A 14,780-nucleotide genomic window follows, 5' to 3' on the forward strand; every position below is an offset into this window, starting at 1 on the left:
CACTTGTACGAGTATTCTCATGGGCCGGATTCTGCCGCTGCAGTCTCGACCAATTGAAAACCCTGAAATCAACACTCGGGTTAGCAATTACTCCGATCATCGTTGAGAATCAACGCGCGGAGTTCCGTCACTCGTGATCCGATTGGCAATAGATCCGATGCATCGACCATCCCTAAATCATGCATCATACAGCATACATACATACATACACGTTTGAGCATACATATGTATAATTGAAGACCTGTCCACAAGGGCAGGGAGACTCATGCAAGCTGTCTGCAAACGTGTACCCAGGAGAGCTGCTGGTCGAGCATCCATGACTGATACCAATTACTAATCCTGTTGCAATCCTCAGGACCATGTCAACTTACCTCTCGTAGCAGACGAGTAAATCCGAAGCGGCGTAATCAACAGCCAAATCCCACTGCATGATACTTCATCTGACATGCAATCAATCTCGTTCTTCATATAGCACGACAGTCACAAGCGCAATCCCAAAGACGTCTAGTCATTCACATGCATCGAATCGTCGCTATATGACCTGAATACCATCATGTATTTTAATGGTTCAATCTGAGTCTTTGATCTATCTTTTGTTTAGTCAGTCGGGCCAAATAGGTGGGAAAAATCTATAATATCTCTCATGTGTAGAATAAATGAAATGGTATGTGTATATATATGTGCGTAAGATGGATATCAAAAAACCAAAATAAGAGCACTTTCACTATTCCTCTCCCCTATCTTACTTCCCCTCTCTATTCTTTATCTTGAATCCGCTGTGAAATCTGGCGAAATCATCTATCTCTCATCCCTTGTCTTGTTTCATCCATTCGATTTGTCCATGCACTTCTGCGTCCTCTGCGTGCACGTTCCCGCCAAGCCACAATGCCACTGTCGACTCAAACGTCGCTTTACTTTCCACCGGTAGTCTTGAAGATGATCAAACCACCAAGCGAGATCCTGCAACGTCAACGCTTCAGCAATCGACAATACCTTCGAAACTTCCAGTCAGATGGTAAATGATGGTACTCACGAGTAACCGAATACTTGAATAGCGGCGATTGGAGATCCGAAAGCGATAACGGAGCCAGTGATGAGCAGCTGTATCGAGTCCATGAGTTTAGCTTAATTTGCTATCAATAACGACAAGTCAAGCAGCTGACTCACGATATCCTTGAGCACACCGGCAAGAGTGAGAATAAGACCTGATCCAACGGAAATAAGGAAGACCGCAGCGACCTAAATTTCCCCAGCCAAACAAGCTCAGCACACATGCCTTCTTCGCACAGCCAGCGTAACGAAAACCGAGATGATGATGAGGACAATCTTACTCACGTTAAGGGCGAAAGCGACACCGGCGTTCGTGAAGAGAACCAATAATCCGACTCTGTGGAGAGCGTAGAAAGGTTCCATACCCTCGAAGAATGGGATGAGGACCGCGTTGATGACGGCACAGACAGGGGCGTAGTAGTGCAATGAGACGATAGGGTCCATCTTCATTCCGTGAAGGAGGATCTGGATCATGACCAATCGAGAAGCTTCGAAGACGATAGCTGCGCATTGACAGATGAATCCGAAGACTTCAAAGTGAACTTCTCCATAAGCGGCCAAAGCACATCCTGTTGAGATCATCTATAGTCCAAATTTTGCCAGGTCAGCATGCCATCTTCTTTCATCGATGAAAGACGCAACTTACCAAGACGATAGCCATCAATCTTCTGTTGGGTTCTTGGATTTTGAAAGCGAAGGAGATGAGAAGGATGGCGACTGGTACGAAAGCCTGTTGTCAAAAAAGGCGAGGTATATCAGTCGTTGTGCCTGTCAAATCTGCGTCATAACGACAAGTCACTGACCTTCAACATCTGGATGAACGATACACTCAACGAGAGATAAGCGTAGTTGGAAAGGATCAAACTTCCGGAGAAGAGAGCTCCGATAGGTAAGATGGACCGAACCCATCTGTCTCGCTGCGAACGTGAGAGACAAGGTTAGCACAACGATCTCGGTCATTTCCCAACTGCCACTGGCGATGACGATTATACTCACGGTCATGTCAATGTCCTTGGCACCATCGACTAAGGTGGTAGTTCTCTGTAAGATTCGGGTGGAGATAGCCTGGATGCCGGATATAGCTAGTCAGCCTTGTCTGCGGGATAGCATGACGCGTCTTTGGCTTGGGACTGAAATGAGCCGTTTGAGATCCCTTGTATCACTTGCTCGCCCAGAAAGAGATGAAGGACTGGCGGATGAGGAAAGAGAATTGGAAAGGCAGAAAGTGTTACTGTTGACTCACCGAGAAGATCAAGTGCCAGGTGGTCAAGAATACTGGATAAGGGAAGTTGAGCCCGTCGAATCTGTCGAAGATGTATTCTACAGAACAATCCAGTCAAGCTTGTCAGCGTGCGTTGCCTCGGATGCGGAAGGCAGGGACGGTATTTGATGTGATGCAAAAATATGGGGAGCTGCAGTAGAGGCAGTAAATGTGCAGAGCAAGACACTGAGAATTCAGCTGAACCTACTGTTATACAAAATGACGGAGATCGAACAGGCCATCCAGATAGGAATAACTAAGTGACGAGACGAACACGATTAGCCCTGGCCTCAAACCCGTGGTCATGACCATGAGTCGCGAATGACGTGATGCAGACAAGGTGGATATACGGAAAAACGTACTGATGATAGCTGGGATAGTGATTTTCTTAGGTTGGTTCGAAGGGGCTCGGGGCTCGGTAATCCTGTGACAGTTGCGTGTTCTCTGTCAGCTTCGGTATTGATAAGAATGCCGCGATGAACAGGAAAGCATCATGGGTCATGGGGCGAGCAAGCCCAACGCCTGAGCCAAAGCCAACTCACTTGACTTCGATATGTTCACCGTGGGTCAGATCCCTCTCCACGTCTGATGCTCTCGGCATGGACTAGGGAGAGCACCATTTGATCAGCTCAATCCTCCATCTCGTAGAGACCACTTCGAGTCAAAGTAGTGCCTCATGGAGGACAGCTTAGGTAACTGCGATAGGACGGGATGATGCGAACTCACCGTCAGAGGGATAGAGGATTCGACATCTTTATTTTGACTCATTTTGGATTTTCAGCTGAGGCCTGAGAGTTTGGCGTCCAGTTGTGTTTGAGTTGGTACGAGGAGCGAGAGGGTGATGGAGTGAGATGAGGGCGAAGTCAACCTCTTCTAAGCTGTTCGAAGTGAAGGTGGTGGGTGTGACGGTAATGAGTTGTGATGAATTTTGATAAGCGTGTAGTAGCTTAGTAGCAGCGTGCACACATTCAGTCAGAGCAGTCAGAGTATTTCGCTTCCCATTTTCTGGCTGTGGACGCGTTTGGCATATGGCATATGGTGCTACTTTCAGGGAAATTGACTAGCTAGGAACACGTTTTTCACTGCGCACGTACAGTGCGCCGTGTTGATATGATTCCGCTTGAATGAATCAGTCAATGAAATAATCCACATCATGCTGGATTGGCAGTCTCGGAAATGTTGAATTCGTTCGACCTCCCAGCGATAAGTGTCGAGTGACCTGTTCATTAGGTGGTTTCAGAGCTCATACAGCAGGGAACATTGTCCATTACTCGTAGATAATCTACTCCTCTCCATCTATTGGCAGGACCATCGAATTCAGTCAACACTTAGCACTAAGTACCGAATAGTACGAAAGAAGACACGTTATAATACCAGACGATCCGAAATAATGGCCTCGTCCTCCGCTTCAACCTCTTTACGTCGATTACCATTCCGAGAAGCCCTGACCGCCCTAAGGAGCGGAGGGGACAATCTCATACTCTCAAGCGATGTTAGAAGTGTCACTGTCAGGTTTGTAGCTAAAAATTCGGAAGCTGGGCCCAGGTGAGTCGTCGAATCGCGGAAGAATGTATTGGGCAACATCTTTCAGCAATAGGATCAACCAACCCTAATGATTGCAATGCTTTTGTATTTGGTATTTGTTATCTAGACAATTCATCCGAACGCATTTACCGAAACTCTCATATGCCAATCCAAACCTACGAGTCAATATCAGCCGTATACCGGACCCGAGATTCAAGTCTAAAGATCCGAAATCGCCTGATCATGGCGCGGTATGGGAAGGTGGGATTATGCCTAAACCGGAGATGGAGATTGGGTTTGGTGGGTCGTCATGCTTCTATGATCTCATCTCATTTCATCTCACCGATTTCATCTTTGATCTCTTATCCTTGTTCCCACCTCGTTGGGAGACTCTCTTAGGGGTCAACAAGCCACATCTTCCCAGTTCAATCCCTAGACTTGCGTATCTCATCATCAATCATCGATCATTGATCATACTGACGATCTGTCTCACTCTATCCTTGCTTAGCCGGCGCACCAGCACAGACCCTCCCTCTATCCCACCTGGACGGCGATAAGATATTGGCGCAGTTGATAGCTGTTGCAGGGGAAGAGAGGGCGCGGGCAGTTGGCGGACCAAGTAATTCACCCGAGTCCGAGTCCGGGTCAGGGTCACAGTCGATGGCCATATAGCTTAGGTTAGGTAAAGCCGTAATATGGAATGTATGTAAAGTGTATCTCGTCGATCACGTTGCTTCACGATTTCAGTCATTGCTCACTGTCTACAACTACAACTACAACTACAACTACAACTACCATTACAACGCGATGACTTTGGACATGAAAATTAAGATAATGAGAAGCTGAAGTGAAAACAATTGACTTGATTAATTATACATGTTAATATACAAAATCGAATCGTAATTTACTATTCACTATTTCTACATATCTTCTTCATATCGTAGTAAACTCAATACACCTCTACCTCTCTTCGATCTTTCTACAATGATGCCATCCTACCATACCAAGTCCACGTTTGTTCTCTCGTTCATGAAGATGGAGAATAAATAACTAATAATCATCCTCATCTTCCTCGTAATCATCATACAACCCTCTCCCATTCTCACCCGTCCCTCCCGTCCCGCTAAAGTCTTTCTTCCACGTCCCGATATTAGGTAAATTGCCTGTCGTCGGGGTGGGCGTAGGTAACGGTACCATTTCCCCGTGTCCCTGTCCCTGTCCTTGTCTCTGTCCTTGTCCGTACACATATTGTTGTTGATGATGGTGGTGGTGGGAGTATTCATCATGTGGGTAACCATGTCCATGCTCGTATCCGTAGCCTTGAGGTGGATGTTGATAGGTTTGACCATTTCCATGAGGATGAGTCTGAGCGTACCCTTGATGATCATAACCGTTCCCAGACATAGACATAGAGACAGACGTCAAAGGCGGTATCTCATCGGAATGAAGGTTGTTAGTCTTCCTCGTGCGTTTCTTCGGCCCGCTTCCGGCTGCTTCATCCACATTGGGGTTCGCGCCGGACACTTTACGCGGTTTAGATGGACCAGCTGATGCGGTCTTGGGTTCGGAGATTATTGGGTCAGGGATGGTTTCGACGATCTCTCGTAGGAAATCGAATGTCTCTGAAGCGTTTATCATGTGTTTCCTGGTCTCTCCACGCATCAGCATTTATCGTTCTGTCTGGAGTAAACTAGCTCGAGATAATCGAGAACTAGGAGCGATGTGACTATACATCGGCAATGATGAGGGAGATTCGGCTAGAAGGGAGCAACGAGGGATGTTCCGGATGCACTCAACTCACAAATGATACGCAGTCATCTTCTTAGATCCCCTCGATCGAGTCTCTTTGCATGTCTCATCTATCAATTGCTGCAGAAAGCATTCTAGGGATTTGGCTGGGACATTGGAAGAACCATCCTTCAGCTCAAGACTATTCGTATATGACACATTTGCAGACGTGACGACGACGATGCTTGATGAATGACTCACAGATCATGACTGGAGTGGCCGATGCTAATTTCCCCACTTCCTCGTCTAATTGCATTATCCGTTTTATTCGAGCCTGCAGGATGTTTCATCGTAGAATCAAACAATAAGCTATCTGTTGTTTTCCCAAGCTCAGAGAAAGAGAGGTAGCTTACGACGGGGAACTAGATGGCGGGGGGCAATGCAAGTCAGCTGGACATACGTTGATACCGGAGCAATGGCGATGGGGCACTGAGTAGACGGACGACTCACTCTACTCTGCTTTGATTTCTTCGAGCGTAAGGGCGGCATTGCGTCGGGTGATTTCCTGTCTGATAATGTAGATGTAAATGCTGAGCACTGTATTTGGTCGTTGTCTGATGTTCAAGTGTTCATGCCAATCTCAAGCTTGAATCATGATTTACAAGTTCGCGTCACTCGAGTGCGTGCGCTCGACCTCGAACATTGATTGTTGACAAAACCATGGTCAAATGATGCCACAATCGGTAATTGTCGGCTTTTAGCGTTACAGTCAAGCGGAGTCCCCGTATCTAATCTTATTCCCGCTTGAGTGTGATCTGTTTTCGTCATACTCCTACTACTGTCCTCATACTCGCTTGCAATTGCAGTCGTACCGTACATAATTTCGGTGCTTGAAGGAAAACGCACTTTCATTCTTTCTTCTCTTCATCACAAAATACTCAAACTCACCCATCTCATCCCTTGTCTGCTCCCAAGAAGACATACACATACTCAGATATCCAAGATGGTCGCTAGAAAATTCTTTGTCGGGTGAGTCGAGTCGAGTCGAGTCTGGCTGTAATCTTGAAACTCCTCGGAATGTTCTTTCGGATCGGGGATGAGACTGACTGACTGACTGACTGACATTGCAAATGATTGGGGTGTCCAGAGGAAACTTCAAGATGAACGGTTCGTTGAAAGAGGTGGAAACTATCATTGAGCGGATCAACCAGGCCAATTTTGACGGATCAGTCGGTATGTCTACGTCCACGGCGACCTCTTCCATCCAGTCTGACTTCAAGTCAGGCAACACTTCTTAGGGTGGGGTGAGGGAGGCTGGCTGACTTGATTTTTGGTTCATATGTCATTGTGACCACATATCATCGTTCTCGCAGAACTTGTCGTTGCTCCTCCAGCATTGTACTTGTTGAAGATACAAGAAGAGCTCAAACCCCCTGCTCAAGTCTCCGCGCAAAACTCGTACACCGAGAAATCAGGTGCTTTCACCGGTGAGATCTCGCCTAACCAACTGAAAGATGCCAATGTCCACTGGGTCATCCTTGGTCATTCGGAACGAAGGAGTTTGTTCGGTGATACCGATAAGCTCGTCGCTGATAAGGTGGGTCCCGTCTTCCTCTTCCAGCAATCTCCTCACGATGTAATAAAAGGATTTCTACTAACATTCATGATAATTACGACTCTCGTTTTTCCAACGATATCTCCTGATTGATTCCCTTCCATACTAATTTCCACGTATTTTATCGCCCTGGGCTTCTCCTCTTGGACTTCTCCCAACCTTCACTTGCTCGTTGCTCGTCGTCCTTTCTCCCCTCTAATCTATACCGCGACCCCTCTAATCACCACTCGCAGACCAAGGCCGCCGTCGAGGCCGGTCTTGCTGTCATTGCATGTATCGGAGAATCTCTGCAAGAGCGAGAATCCGATCAGACTCAAGCTGTCGTCGAGAGACAGCTCGAAGCTATCGCCAAGGAGATCTCCGACTCGCAATGGAAGTGAGTGTTGCCCCTGTTACTTCTTCTATGGCTGCATCGAAGTTCCGTTATTGAGAGAGTTTGGCTGATGCGCTTCCGCACAACAGGGACATCGTCATTGCTTGTGAGCTTGATATCAGAGTTTTACTCGGACGAGACGCAGCTGATGTGAATGGAATGGAATCGGTGGACAGACGAACCAGTCTGGGCTATCGGTACCGGTAAAGTAGCAACCAAGGAACAAGCCCAAGAAGTCCACGCCAACATCAGGCAATGGCTCGCCAAGCGAGTCTCTCAATCTGTTGCTGACCAGACCCGAATCATCTACGGTGGAAGTGTCAACGGAAAGAACTCTGGTGATCTTGGTGAGTGTGCTGTTTGCCCCATTTGTCGAGGTATCTCAGGTGGCACCCCGGCAGTGCGCGTGGTGCTGGTCGAGGGAAGATAAGAGGGACACTTATCTGATGTTTGTCAATGTTGCTGTGTATCTAGCCTCCGCCGCCGATATCGATGGATTCCTCGTCGGTGGTGCTTCCCTCAAACCCGAGTTCATCGACATTGTCAACTCTGGAAACGCCTAAGGAACGAAGATAAGGAATAGCATAGATCATGACGAGGGAAGAAGTGCGTCTTGAGACCAGCCGTATATATTTATCATTCAAATGCCCAATGCATCAAATCTGGACTTGCATCGATCAGGAAGCGCGTTTTCAGATACAGCATGCAGGGTATGAGGATGCACCTTGGTGGGAGGTATCTAATGTATCGAACAATATGCAGAATGCCTGTCTATCTATGTATCCTTTGGCCTTGTGAGAGTGGGAACTACTACTGTGCGCAATATGCCAATACTTGTACTGTGTGAGGGTCATTGGGTGGAGTCGAGTGAATTGAGTTGAAGAGAGGAGAGGAGAGAAGAGGAAAGTGCTATGCTCGTTTGAATCGTGTGAATGTAAACTCGTCATGAGGGCGCATGTATATTTTGTGGTTGTTTTGTGTTGACTCTCCAAAGCCACGTAGAGTTCCGACCCTGAAAGATCAAAATTAAAATGCCCCTGTGTCTAATTCCGGTCTATAGTAATATGCTTCTAATGCGTAGAGGAATGCGAAGATGATGAATGCTGCTGAGCCCAACAAGGAGACTGGTGGAGTATCAATGGATCAGCTTAGTATCCCGTTTAAGCCGAATGTAATGCAAGACCCAGGATACAGGAAGCAGAATCCAGGATTCAGTATGGAAGGATAGACATGGCTCACTATGTTTCACAGATATTTTAGTGGACAAATAACGACCGCCCATGACTGCGCCTGCTGTACATACACCGTGTCCCAGTATTGTTCCGAAGGCAATGACGGGAACGCTCTATTTGTTTGGCGGAGTTATCAGCTTGTGTTCGCCTCGACAATTGTGCTTCTTATAGGCCGAGTCGATGACGAGATTGGCACGTACATGCGCTCCACCCATAGCTATCGTCGTAATCTGACTCCGATCCCCCCACTCCCCCAAGAACGTCAACACGAACGCCTGCGCAAATACCGGGTTAGTCAACAGCTGGAGGGTATTCCGTATATTCTCCCGAAGGGTGATCGTCCAATGTTTGATTTCTACAGGTCCAACTCCGACTCCTGCTCCAAGTCCACCGTGTGAGCGTCCACCGGAACCGGAACCGCCTGACAGGGGGAAATGTATTGATGGGCCGGATTTAGATCGTACCGCCGGACTAGATGATCGTTTTCTCGATGGACTTGAGGGTATATCGCCCGATGTTGATATTCTAGAACTTCTACCTTCTTCCAGATTTTCCAGGGGGACGTTGTTGGATGTACCCCGAGCATTATGGGTATCGTGGACTGCTGAGTCTTCTTCTAATTCTTCTTCGACCTCGCGCATCTCGTCCTGGATGTGAGAATTGCCGCCGGCCATGGAGAACGATTCTTGGAACATCTTGATTCCGAATATCAGGAAGAGGATAGACGCTGCCCATAGGGTCCAGACCTTCGAAATTAGAGCAAATCAGTAAACGTCAGCCGAAATGTGCTTTCATAGTGATAAAATAGTGAAAAAGCTGGCTGTGTTCCGGCGTATATGACGGGAGACATGATTCATGCAAATGCTCCGTCGAGCAAGACGATTGGACCAGACTCCACTGGACTCACTTTAGGTATCAGACCCAGGATCACCCGTCCGAGCGCCGCGCTGAGTATACTCATAACTACCAAACTGGCAAAAGCACCTCCGAAAACGGTCATTCGCGGATGTCGAGTCGCCATGATCGCAGCGATCAAGAATGTCTTATCGCCTATTTCGGATACTACAATCATCACGAACGCCTTGAAAAGCGCGTCTGTCACCAGGGTTCCATATTAGCTAGATTACGATATGTAGGAGTAGAGAGGAGCCACATTGTAGAGACTGATTGGATGTTGTGAAAGTGGAGCTACAGAATTGGTGAATGGACCTACCGAAATTTGAATCTCCTTCTGATATTTCCGCCATGTTGTCTTGTCTGATATGACTTTGGCCTGCTCAAGGTTAGCTACAGTAGAAGATGCTAAAGGACTACAAATTTGGTGAAAGACAGGTTGTACATTTATCTATCTATCCACCTACACGTCGCGAGTGGAGACAAAACAAATCTCAAACCCCACCAAAGATCAGTCGGTCAGCGCCGCCGCGCGTCACACGTACCTTGTATCATGATCATTTAGGCGAGCCGATTGCCACGTTGAGGCGTGTCGCCATGAGACACTAGTGAGTGAGGGTCTAAGCGTCACCACGAGTTACACTTACTTGACTGCACCAGATGGATGAATTACTACAAGAGTCTGATCGTTGACTGTGATACTGGTCATAGAATCACGAAGACATGTCTCGTCAAGGTCAGCTCGTCCGTCAGAGAGCGTCCTGCACTGAGCCAAGCTGACATCACGATCGCCTAGCAGATAAAGCTACGACAGAGCGTAACGCTCGTATACTCCGAGATCTAGTCAAGCAACCTGATAATAAGTCTTGTGCGGATTGCAGAAAGAATGGTGCGTGTCTGTCTTCAGCTAAAAGAGCCTTGGGTCAGTTAAGAAATCAGCTGATGTTCACTCACAGATGCAAGATGGGCTTCATGGAATCTGTACGTCTAAACTGACATGCCAGAACGGCAATTCCACTTCAAAAGCTGACTTGACTCGACTTGACGCGGGGTTGTAGGGGAGTTTTCCTCTGTATAAGGTGTTCGGGTATACATAGATCCATGGGAACGCACATCAGTAAAGGTGAGCCGATCGCTCGCAGCTGGTACCTCCGTTAGTGTGTTGGAAGGCAGCTGCTGATGTCACTTGGCTTGATCATATTAATGATTGTAGTGAAATCGATTGATCTGGATATTTGGACGCCTGAGCAGATGGAGGTGAGCTGCCTGGCCGCTTACCGCTGTACATCGTGGTCTTTAGCTGATGTTGCTTGTTCTGCAGAATATACAAAAATGGGGAAACAGACGGGCGAACTTGTACTGGGAGAAACACCTGAAAGCGGGTCATGTACCTCCTGATCAGTGAGCTATAGTCTTTCTTTGCAGGCCGTGTGGAGCTCAAGCTCATATGGTTGTATAGTAAAATCGAATCGTTCATTCGGTCAAAGTACGAGTCAAAGCGATGGGCAATGGACGGTCCTCAGCCCCGTGATCCTAGTGTACTAGAGAATGGGGGTGGTCAAACGGTACGTCATACCGTGATCCCTTAGCTAGCGGTCGACCTATAGTTTAGGGCAAACAGCTGATTTTCATTCTATAGGCTGAAACACCCAAACCTACACCCACATCATCCGCTTCTGCTCCGGCACCTGCACCTGCTGCTGCCCCTGCACCGAAACACCATCCTTTACTCTCGCGCACCACCAGACCTTCAGCAGCTGCCCCTCCTGCTCCCGCGCCAATGGTCGATCTCTTCGGCTCTGACGAACCTCCTTCGTTAGCTCCTCCAGTGACCACGACCGCACCTCCACAACAACCTCAATCGGCTTCCGCTGCTACTGCTGCTCCAGCTCAGACAGCTGGCGCTCAACCTCCAGCTCCTACCGGAACCGGCAATGGTAATTCGATATTTGATTTAGACTTCCGTACACCGACCCCTTCTTCCGCTCAAGCACAAACGCAAGCTCAAAACCAGCCGAAAAACGCCAAGGCGGACATCATGTCGCTCTTCTCTTCCAACGCTACTTCCCCCTCGACGGCGCCTGCTACTTCAGGCGGATTCTTCAATGCCCCTCCACCACCACAGCAGCAAAGCGGATTCGGAAGTTGGAATGGCGGGATCACGTCGTCCGCCCCTCCTCAGCCTTACTCGTATCAACAAACGCAGAGTGCGTTGCCGGTGTCCAATTCGGGCGGATGGGGAGGAAGTGTCATGCAGATGGACCAGAATGCTTGGGGATCAAGTGGCGCTCAACAACCTCAACAGCAGCAGACAGGGGGATTTGGTGGGAATCCGTGGAGATCAGGAAATGCTTCGACCACTGCTACTACAGCTGATCCTTGGGCCTCCTCGAACACCAGTACGAACAACACTAATTCTGGATTCTTTGGTGGTGCTTCGAATGGTTTGAGTGGAGCGGGAGCTGGAGTCTCGCAGCAGAAGAAAGATGATAGAGATCCTTTTGCGAATATCTGGGGATAGACGGAGGAGTACGGGGATGGGCGGAGAGATACATATTGTTAGATATGGTTGTAGAGTACGATTACAGATTCAGTTCTTGCTATGTAAACAGACGCTTGACATTATCGAACACCAAAATACAGCTATTCTCGCATGGATCGCGTTTCTTGCTCGTCTGTCGCGGACCTGATATGATACGATACATTGATTATCTGCATTATCGCTACAAGCTAAAAGCTAAAAGTGCACATCATGTATCGTGTCTGAGGCACGGGTATACTGGAATCGCAGGAAACCGTAACCTGAAAGACACGCGAGACCGTATTAGGATGGCATAATAAGACGAGCTGAATTGTTGCTCATTGTTCATTGTTCATTGTTCATGGGCTAGAGATGGGTATTCGGACCGTGGCCCGTTTGACCATGAGCATGCATCGGATCCGCGCCTAATCCGACTGCTCGTTGTCTTCTCATACCTGCCTCGTGCTCTAAACGTTGAGCTTCGGATAACTCGGAAGCTTGCATTTTGAGATGATCTGCTTCTGCTAAATGCGCTGCGCCCTTTTGTTGCTGCGGTAGGGTCATTGGTCATCAAGTGTCAGCCTTCAATCCGATTCGTGGGATATTTGTGCCGAATGAGCGAATTCGGTTCCGGTAGTTGTCACGAAGCTCTTCACGCAGCCTAGAAGGCTGAAGATCGAGGATTGAGGATCGGATAATGATTACGATAGTTTCTCACCATCGAAGTGGAATGTAGAATACCACCCAATTTCTCTTCCCTGTGACCCTTTTTCTCCAATTTCAAAGCTTCTTTCGCACTTGGCGCAGTGCCGGTGCCGGTGCCATGGAGAGGAGCCGGACCTGTGTTGACCTGTGAGGCAAATAGTGGTCAGAGCGATCCCTGAAAGCTCAGGTGGAGGGTTGATCGGAAGCATGACGAGAGGAATTGAAGGATGACTTGATTTTGTAGAATGCAAGACTAAAGACACAAGACACAAGACTACTCACATGACCTGCACCAGCTACTGGTGGAGGGTGCACTCCTACTCCGCCGGCTGTACCCCCTTCTCCCCCTCCTCCTAAAGCAGGACCAGTACCGGAGACACCTTGGCCCGTATGATGTCCCAATGGACCCTCGTTGTGGTCATATGCGCCTTGTGGGTGGGGTCCAGTACCGGTGCCGCCGACACCGGAACCGGAACCGGTAGTATAAGGATTTGGTCCGCTATACCGTGGAGAAATTACCATGCCAAGGTCAGTCAGCAATCTGATAGCAGACACAGATAGCCCTGACAGAAAACGAACAGAGGACTGGTGTGCAGTCTGTGGAGGAAGAGATAGGATATGGTACAACTATAACTATACTCACGTATGGCCTGGACCTGTTGTTGTGGTATCGTATCCATGTGATTTCTTGCTCAATAGACCCATCGTGCTTGTTGGTTGTTCTTGTTACTTGTGCGATTATGGTGAATTGACTTGTTCTTGGAACCAGACGTATTAGGTTTACTTGGTGATGTAGGTGATGTTGAGTGGCAATCGGTGAAGGGAAAGCTGCGTGGATATATATCATACATACGTTGCATGGAACCCCAGGATGCTATATGCACCGTGCGACGTCATCACCACTCTTTAGTCTGACTGTCAGTTGCACCGTCCACCGTTACCGTTGGACAGGTGACATCCAGCAAAAGCGCAGCAATATCATGACATGCGCACAGACGCACCATCTTCTCCTGAGTGCCTGAAGGGGTTTCTTCCACAGCACAGCAGTAGGTGACTGATGATGTCATGTCGCAATCATCTAGTGAAGGGAGAGCGTGCTGATAAGCCAAGTCTGCATAAATAGTCATCTGCCCTCGCGAAGTTGCGCTTTGTTTCACTTGGTCTTGGAACATTAGCTATGACGTAATTTGCCGATCCTGGATTCAGAGTTAAGCTTAGTAGCAGGGCGGTGCTAGCTAGCTAGTTCTGCTGCTGGCTGATCCTTGAACTTCGCGTAAGCATAATGCGCAGATACGATATCCCATGCTAGTATTCGCAAATCTCGGGAGGTGAAGCCGCAGGTCAGGCTGCAATGTTGTGATGTTGCACGTTCGTTCGAGCCAGCTTCGCCATTTGGATTCCAAAACGGGTGGTACGAATACCGAAGAGGAATCCCCTACGCCCATCATGCGACTCCTCTGCGTCCTATTTGTTTTGGTACAATGCGAGACTAGACTGTACGATTCAGAGTTGTGTCCACCCACAGCGAAGGAGCCCAGATGACGGTCAGTGATGTTTGTGAAGGAGGGGACCTTATCAGATATACGAGCCGGCATGCTCTCAATTCCCGTAATTCTCATTTGTCCAGAGCTCGAGGCAGGCATGTGCGATCATCGGTGATAGCCGATACGAAATATCGCGACATGACTAAACTGTCAACGGTGACTAATCTGCTACCAATGAGGATCGATGGTATGGTAATATGGCATTACCTCCCTTTTGAATCAGATACCCCGATCTCTTATCGGAACCACTCGTTGTCTTTGAGAGAAAAGTTTGTGTCGACAGACAGCTGAAAACAAGGCAAGATCAACTCAACAGAACGAAGAACCGATCCC

General features: G+C 48.1%; 7 protein-coding genes across 7 annotated transcripts; 3 read left to right on the forward strand and 4 right to left on the reverse strand.

Moving 5' to 3' along the window:
• Positions 1-911: 911 nt before the first annotated feature.
• On the reverse strand, positions 912-3,079 carry I303_105725 (uncharacterized protein; the record flags this gene model as incomplete). Its single annotated transcript, XM_065969227.1, has 12 exons — positions 912-960; positions 1,034-1,101; positions 1,168-1,239; positions 1,336-1,632; positions 1,697-1,780; positions 1,854-1,967; positions 2,047-2,115; positions 2,294-2,370; positions 2,520-2,567; positions 2,674-2,735; positions 2,854-2,915; positions 3,038-3,079. 12 exons carry the CDS (start codon positions 3,077-3,079, stop codon positions 912-914), a joined length of 1,044 nt encoding a protein of 347 aa, XP_065825299.1.
• A 622-nt stretch (positions 3,080-3,701) lies between these two features.
• I303_105726 (uncharacterized protein) lies at positions 3,702-4,507 on the forward strand (the record flags this gene model as incomplete). Its single annotated transcript, XM_018409039.1, has 3 exons — positions 3,702-3,856; positions 3,963-4,135; positions 4,344-4,507. 3 exons carry the CDS (start codon positions 3,702-3,704, stop codon positions 4,505-4,507), a joined length of 492 nt encoding a protein of 163 aa, XP_018261311.1.
• A 378-nt stretch (positions 4,508-4,885) lies between these two features.
• Positions 4,886-6,112, reverse strand: I303_105727 (uncharacterized protein; the record flags this gene model as incomplete). Its single annotated transcript, XM_065969228.1, has 4 exons — positions 4,886-5,480; positions 5,637-5,730; positions 5,825-5,897; positions 6,074-6,112. 4 exons carry the CDS (start codon positions 6,110-6,112, stop codon positions 4,886-4,888), a joined length of 801 nt encoding a protein of 266 aa, XP_065825300.1.
• Positions 6,113-6,566: 454 nt separating this feature from the next.
• Positions 6,567-8,114, forward strand: I303_105728 (triose-phosphate isomerase; the record flags this gene model as incomplete). Its single annotated transcript, XM_018409041.2, has 7 exons — positions 6,567-6,592; positions 6,711-6,796; positions 6,937-7,160; positions 7,412-7,554; positions 7,641-7,657; positions 7,728-7,898; positions 8,026-8,114. The coding sequence occupies 7 exons, from the start codon at positions 6,567-6,569 to the stop codon at positions 8,112-8,114; spliced, it is 756 nt and encodes a 251-aa protein (XP_018261313.2).
• Positions 8,115-8,577: 463 nt separating this feature from the next.
• On the reverse strand, positions 8,578-10,030 carry I303_105729 (uncharacterized protein; the record flags this gene model as incomplete). The annotated part of the gene is made up of 6 exons (XM_065969229.1): positions 8,578-8,675; positions 8,791-8,896; positions 8,984-9,159; positions 9,202-9,529; positions 9,691-9,878; positions 9,997-10,030. The coding sequence occupies 6 exons, from the start codon at positions 10,028-10,030 to the stop codon at positions 8,578-8,580; spliced, it is 930 nt and encodes a 309-aa protein (XP_065825301.1).
• Positions 10,031-10,778: 748 nt separating this feature from the next.
• Positions 10,779-12,198, forward strand: I303_105730 (uncharacterized protein; the record flags this gene model as incomplete). The annotated part of the gene is made up of 5 exons (XM_065969230.1): positions 10,779-10,800; positions 10,891-10,934; positions 10,999-11,078; positions 11,137-11,242; positions 11,317-12,198. 5 exons carry the CDS (start codon positions 10,779-10,781, stop codon positions 12,196-12,198), a joined length of 1,134 nt encoding a protein of 377 aa, XP_065825302.1.
• Positions 12,199-12,564: 366 nt separating this feature from the next.
• I303_105731 (uncharacterized protein) lies at positions 12,565-13,608 on the reverse strand (the record flags this gene model as incomplete). The annotated part of the gene is made up of 4 exons (XM_018409044.1): positions 12,565-12,747; positions 12,917-13,048; positions 13,186-13,402; positions 13,547-13,608. The coding sequence occupies 4 exons, from the start codon at positions 13,606-13,608 to the stop codon at positions 12,565-12,567; spliced, it is 594 nt and encodes a 197-aa protein (XP_018261316.1).
• Positions 13,609-14,780: the final 1,172 nt, after the last annotated feature.

The sequence above is a fragment of the Kwoniella dejecticola genome, chromosome 7, assembly GCF_000512565.2.
Source record: "Kwoniella dejecticola CBS 10117 chromosome 7, complete sequence".
Classification (NCBI taxonomy): Eukaryota; Fungi; Basidiomycota; class Tremellomycetes; order Tremellales; family Cryptococcaceae; genus Kwoniella; species Kwoniella dejecticola.